Below are 7,500 nucleotides of genomic sequence, written 5' to 3' on the forward strand. Positions count from 1 at the left end.
GTCTTGACTACAGCCCTGATGTAATGTAATGTGTATGTGACTGTGTGTGTGTGACTGTGTGTGTCTGTGTGTGTATGTGACTATGTGAGTGTGTGTGTATGTGAGTGTGTGTGTATGTGACTGTGTGTGTGTGACTGTGTGTGTATGTGACTATGTGAGTGTGTGTGTATGTGAGTGTGTGTGTATGTGAGTGTGTGTGTATGTGACTGTGTGTGTGTGACTGTGTGTGTGTCTGTGTGTGTATGTAACTATGTGAGTGTGTGTGTGACTATGTGAATGTGTGTGTGTGTGTTAATTAATTATCTCCTGTTGTTATTGTAAATGTTCTTGATGGTTTGGGTCTCTGCCTTGGTACTGTTTCAGTATCGGTAGCGAGATATTTCTGTATCGTATTAACATATTAACGTATTAACATCAATTGTGGTATTGTGACAACACAGTGTGTGTAAGTGTGTGAGTGAAGTGTTTAAATAAATAAGCCCCGTGTGTGTGCACACACACACACACACACGCGCGCGCACACACACACACACACACACACACGCACCCACATGCGCACACACAGACAGACATACGCACGCACGCACGCACGCACGTATGCACACACACACACACACACACACACACACACACACACACACAGCATTACAACCTTTATCATGTTAAACACATCCCATTTTCTTTACCTAACCACATACAGTACATAGACATAGATACACTCAAAACACACACACACACACACACACACACACATGTACACACCCTCGTGGCCGTCCCAGGGGCTCTTGAGAGAGTCGCAGTCGGAGGGGCAGGGGGAGGTGGGTGGGAGGTTGGGAGCGACGCTGCACACGACCACGCCCCTTCGCGCTGATACTCCGCCCAGTATCCGTGGAGACGCCTCTGAGGGGTGGAACGTAGTCATCTCTGTAAGCTCCGCCCCCTTCTCCAGGGCGCCGCTCACTCCTCGCGTTCCATCGTTGCCTTGGAAACAGGGCGTGTATGCCATGGGCCTGACAGGCACCTGTGGAGGCCCCGCCCCCTCGGTAAAGAGTCCCGCAGAGTGTGTGAGTGTGTGTGTGTGTGTGAGCGTGTGTGTGGGCGCGTGCGTGTGTGTGTGTGTGAGCGTGTGTGTGGGCGGCGCGAAGGCTCCGTTGGTCTTGTGCAGCAGGGCGGCGGCCGCAGGGTCCAGCGCCAGACGAGACGGACTCTTCCGGAACAGACGCTTGCGCAGCGCCACGAACAGCAGCACCAGCAGCACGATGAGGAACAGCACCGTCGCCATGCCGATCAGCTCCTCCCGCCCCAGGTAGGCGTGGCCAGCCTGCATGTCAGGCACCAGCACGGGACGCAGTCTGCACAGGCGACCCACGAAGCCCGGCGTGCAGTTACAGAAGAAGGAGCCGAACGTGTTAACACACACGCCACCGTTCTCACACTCCTCCCCCTCACACTCGTTCACATCCTCCTCACACCTGCAGGACACACACACACACACACACACATATATTATCCTACATTATTATTGTCTAATGTGTGTGTGTGTGTGTGTGTCTGTGTATGAGTGCGTGTGTGTGTGTGCATGTGTGATAATAATAAAATAATAATAATAACTAGAAATGCAATTCCAAGGAATTACCAGTGCATGAAAATGCAAAAGTTGTGAAAATATCATGTATAGTTAAAATAGATAATACAGAGATGGTTACTACGGTAATGCTAGGATAGACATGGTGGTTGCATAGCTTAATAAAAGTTGATAAAAGTAGACTGTTTAAAAGTTGAATGTAGATAGTTTAAAAGTTTTTGACAGACTGAAAGTTTAATGAATGTTGATATTCAAATAGTTTAATGGCTGTGTATAGGCAGATATTTGACGATAACTGAAAGTTAGAATCGCTCTAATGTTTGCTAGCAGTTATGCTAACAATTTTAACTCTGCTAACAATGCTAACTATGCTAACCATGCTACTTAGCTAACTTAGCTAATGTTTTCTAGCAGTTTTGCTAAAAATGCTGACTATGTAAACAATGTTAACTATGCTAACCATGCTAACTAGCTACAGTGGGTAGGAGTCATAGTTGATGACAAGTGTTGACATAGTTGATGACAAGAGTTAAAAGTTGTTGATAGACAGCTAGTTTAAAGGCACACTAATCAGGTTTTTTAGCTTAATATGGACGTTTTTTTAGCTTAATTTACCTTCATTTAACAGCTTCAGAGTCATTGGAATGGTTATATGACTTTTTTCGGGTTGAATGGTGGCCGTCTCGCTTCCCCCTAGCGCCTGTGAGCGGAAAAACCACCCTTGCAACTGTGGGCCGGCGGGCCGACGGCCTCAGTGTCAGGAAGTATAACGAGTGTAACAAATTGCTTTACTGCATTCAAATACACATACACGCCAGGTACCGGCTAGAAAAAGGTAGCGATGGAGTTTCTCAGACATTCGTCATGACAGAGCCAGCGCAAAAGAAGCAAAAACCGAGAAAACAGTAAGGAAATTGCCAATACTGCATAGTTTACCTTTAGTTACTATAGATAGATAGTTTAAAAGTAGACTGTTTAAAAGTTGAATGTATATAGTTTAAAAGTTGTTCATAGACAGCTAGTTTAATAGATAGATAGTTTAATGATAGTTTAAAAGTAGACCATTTAAAAGTTGTCTGTTTCTGAGAAATCCCAAGCTAAACAGTGGCTAGTTTTCATCAAAATCGCTGTTTTTTTCTAGAAATGGAGATAACGTCTTTCATGAAATATGAAGTGTTGCCTGTTACTTACTTGTGTAAACTTTCCGGGAAGTGATCAGCGAGACCTGGCGAGACTGCCACCTAGTGATAGACCCACGAAAATGGCCTGGTTTTGACCTGACGTGCATGCGTCACTGATTCGACCCAAAGTGGCAACCGAGTTATGATAAAATGTCCAGATAAAATGTCCAGATTGTGCGTTTTCATGAGTTTTCGATCGTCATATATTTAATTTCCATTCATCACAGAGTTCCCAAAATCACATATAAGTTGTGTTAGAGTGTCTAGTTTCGTAATTTAAAAAAAAGCTAAAAACGTAATATTACATTTTTGGCACTCAACGCATGGGAAGGAAAAACTTAATATTACGTTTTTGGCACTCAATGAGTTAAAAATTGAATGTATATAGTTTAAAAGTTGTTCATAGACAGCTAGTTTAATAGATAGATAGTTTAATGATAGTTTAAAAGTAGACCATTTAAAAGTTGAATGTAGATAGTTTAAAATTTGTTGATAGACAGCTAGTTTAATAGATAGTTTAAATGGACACCAGGCAACATTTTCGTGTTAATTACTCATCTTTGTAAATCGGTATATGGTTAAATGACTCATTACAGTGCGAATGAAGACTCTCTCGCCCGCCCCTACTGCCTGTAGGGATATCGACCAAAGCAGGATCAATTACATCCTGCATCCACAGCACAGAGGCAGGCTAACTAAACGCTAGCGATTGTTGCAAACGTGTGTATAATGGCAGAGCCGGCGAAAAAGGCAGCGAAAACCCTTGACGGAAGATGCAAAGAAAAGGAAAAGAGCTTCAGACCGAGCGAAGGGGGAGTTTCTTAGAGAAAAAGCATCAGGCTTGCCTGGTGTCCCTAATGATAGTTTAAAAGTAGACTGTTTAAAAGTTGAATGTATATAGTTTAAAAGTTGTTGATAGACAGCTAGTTTAATAGATAGATAGTTTAATGATAGATTTAAAAATAGACCGTTTAAAAGTTGAATGTAAAAAGTTCAGTAGTTTAATGGGTTAAATTGTTTAACAGTGAATTATTGTAGTGAGGACTTTTATTTTGAAACAGTTTTGGGCAGAGGAAACAGTTGAACAGGATGTGTAGTCTTAAGAGACCCAGATTGTATGCTTAAAGCCTGAGACTGGCAGTTGCTGCAGGTGGCCTGAACACCTGGCATAGGATTATAATTGCTTAATGGCCGTATTGTGATGTCACAATCACAATGTTAAGTCTATGGAGATTTTTTAAAAGTTTTTCTTTAATAGTTTCAAAAGTATAAAAGTTTCAAAGTTGAAAAGACATAGCAACCTGGTCTGTTTGAAGACCTACGTTACAAAGTTTGAACGAAGTTTCTAAGTTAAACTGTTCAAGAGAAATTGCGTACGGAAAAAGTGGTAAGCGGAATAATAAGAAGAAGTTGCCTAGGAAGAACAGTACAGTGCATTTTCATGCACTGTAATAATTTATTTATATAGCGCCTTTCTCAGACTCAAGGTCACTTTACAAAGTCAACACAAACAAAGCAAGACAACACAAAAACAAACAGACAGTTAAAAAAAAGGGCATTTTTTGCATGTGCGTGCGTGCGTGTGTGTGTGTGTGTGCGTGTGCGCGTGCGTGTGCATGTGTGTGCATGCGTGCGTGCATGTGTGTGTGATGTGCGTGCGTGTGTGATATGTGTGCGTGCGTGCGTGTGATATGTGTGTGTGTGTGTGTTAGGGCTGGGCGATATGGCTGAAAACTGTATCACAATATAAGTATTTCATATAAGTCAATTTTGATAATTATTGAACTTTTAATCTATTTCAGATAAGGACCAGAAGGAAAAAAAACTACATTTAAACACTTTTATTGTAAACTTAACCTTCCTCTGATTTTAATCACCTCAGTTATCAATCAAAGCAAACAGGGAAAATAAATAGCAACACAATCATGAAAAACACTCAAATAAATAAATGTGCACATAATTCTGAATGAAAAGCAGCACTAGATGAAGCCTGGAAATATTGTAAACAAAGTAGCTTAGCTTAATTTGCTAGTTTATCATAGTCTACTGGTTAATACTTTTCCATTTGCATCGGGATTGAGATGATTAGAATTTAGCAGTGAATTTGAATGCAACAGTTTTGAACAAATTTGTGCAGCGTCCTCATGATGCTAACCGGATTTAATAGCAATTTAGCCAGTCGTCTTGCACGATTGTGAATGTTTGGAATACATGTGCATGAGGAGGGATGCGCCTGTTAAGAGGGAGAGAGAGAGCACAGGGGCAAGGACTCATTGAGAGTCTGTGTTGAGGTAGGCCTATCGCCTACTGTGGTAGAATATAGTTATATATATATATGTATATATATATATATAGTTAGCCTACTGTGGTAGAGTATAGTTATATATTTATATACATATATATTTAGCCTACTGTGGTAGAGTATAGTTATATATTTATATATATATATAGTTAGCCTACTGTGGTAGAGTATAGTTATATATTTATATACATATATATTTAGCCTAGTGTGGTAGAGTATAGTTATATATATATATATATACATATACATATATATATTATATTTATATATATATATATATTTAGCCTACTGTGGTAGAGTATAGTTATATATTTATATACATATATATTTAGCCTACTGTGGTATAGTTATATATATATATATAGTTAGCCTACTGTGGTAGAGTATAGTTATATATTTATATATATATATATATATATATATATATATATATATATATATATATATATATATAAAGTTAGCCTACTGTGGTAGAGTATAGTTATATATATATATATATATATATATAGTTAGCCTACTGTGGTAGAGTATAGTTATATATATATATATATATACAACAACTGCAGTGAGTTGGGAGAGAGAAAGCAAGAACACATAGGCTACTACTGGCCAAATCCTCTCCAATTGTTAGAATTGGACTCTGGGCGTTTGGGAATAGCTGAGGGAGGAGGCTACTTGAAACTGTGAGTTTCGGTCGGTGTGAGCGAGCGGACTTTCAGTTGACAGTAATTAACACCCTTTTGAACAATCTAAGCTGTGCGAACGTCAGAGGGCGGGATCAGACGTGACTAGCTCCTTATAATATCGGAGCACCTCTCAGGTAATCAGACAACAACTGCAGTGAGTTGGGAGAGAGAAAGCAAGAACACATAGGCTACTACTGGCCAAATCCTCTCCAATTGTTAGAATTGGACTCTGGGCGTTTGGGAACAGCTGAGGGAGGAGGCTACTTGAAACGGTGAGTTTCGGTCGGTGTGAGCGAGCGGACTTTCAGTTGACAGTAATTAACACCCTTTTGAACAATCTAAGCTGTGCGAACGTCAGAGGGCGGTCTACGCTGATGCATCATTAGTGAGACAGGAGGACAGCTGCATGCAATTCCTAGCAGAATAAAAATAGTGGCGTCTGCTGAAGCGGCAGCATAAGCGGCAGCCCTCCTTGTAGCCAGCCTCGTGTAAGACGGACACGGTCAAGACAAGCAAGTTTACCTGTGCAAGTTCACCGAGCACAGGCACCGACAACGGCAAAATGTGCCGTTCCACCATATCTGTTATCACCGGCCATCGCAGAAAACGGCATCATGCCAAAAGGGGCAGAAATCGCCTTACCCTCCAGGAACTTAAACGGTCCTCACCTACAGAAACCTCCTTCTCCATGGGCTTGTGGAACTGTCAATCTGCAGTCAACAAAACCGACTTCATAGCTGGCTATGCCAACCACCTGTCATTGGAACTCCTTGCTCTCACTGAGACTTGGATCAAACCAGAGAACACTGCCACCCCGGCTGCACTCTCCACTAACCTTACACTATCCCACACCCCTCGCCTATCTGGACGAGGGGGCGGGACGGGCCTGCTGATCTCCAACAAATGGAAATTCACCCCGCTACTGCCTTCAAACAAATATGTCTCATTCGAATTCCATGCCATCACAGTGATCGCCCCAGCAAAACTCTACGTGCTGGTCATCTACCGCCCTCCAGGCCAACTACGCGACTTTATTGACGAACTTGACACTCTGCTATCCTCCATCCCTGAGCATGACTGTCCGCTTCTTGTTCTCGGTGATATGAACATCCACTTAGATGCCCCAGGCTCAGCGGACTTTTTGGCCCTGGTCCACTCCTTTGACCTCGAACTGGTTCAAAGCCCACCGACTCACAAAGCTGGCAAAGAGCTTGACTTGATCTTCACTCGGAACTGCAGCACAGACACCCTCATGGTGACGCCTCTCCATCTTTCTGACCACTTCTTCATCCAGTTCAACGTCAGCCTGTCAGAACAGCCTCCGGCTCCTCAGCCGATGGTCACGTTCCGCCGCAACATCCGGAACCTGTCTCCAACGCACTTCTCCTCTGTGGTTGCCTCCGGTCTACCTCCACTCAACACCTTCTCCTCTCTGGAGGTTAATGAAGCCACTGACTCGCTCTGCTCCACACTGACCTCGTGTCTAGACGAGCTGTGCCCTCTTACCACAAGGCCAGCTCGATCTAAACATTCTCATCCATGGCTAAATGATACCCTCCGATCGCAGCGCACCAAACTCAGAGCCGCGGAGAGGAAATGGCACAAATCCAAACTAGCTGACGACCTCAAAAACTACCAGACACTCCTGACCTCCTTCTCAGCCAGCATCACTGCTGCTAAGACTGCTTTCTACAATGACAAAATCAACAGCGCTACAGACACTCGAAAACTTTTCTCAACCTTCAA

General features: G+C 42.5%; 1 protein-coding gene across 1 annotated transcript in view; it reads right to left on the minus strand.

Annotated features, from left to right (window-relative positions):
• The window catches only part of fat3a (FAT atypical cadherin 3a), a 138,076-nt gene that overhangs the window by 14,777 nt on the left and 115,799 nt on the right, over positions 1 to 7,500 (minus strand). Inside the window, 1 exon segment of the mRNA XM_042063520.1 lies at positions 763 to 1,472. Within this exon segment, the coding sequence (XP_041919454.1) occupies positions 763 to 1,472 (710 nt within the window).

The sequence above is a fragment of the Alosa sapidissima genome, chromosome 15, assembly GCF_018492685.1.
Source record: "Alosa sapidissima isolate fAloSap1 chromosome 15, fAloSap1.pri, whole genome shotgun sequence".
Lineage (NCBI taxonomy): Eukaryota > Metazoa > Chordata > Actinopteri > Clupeiformes > Clupeidae > Alosa > Alosa sapidissima.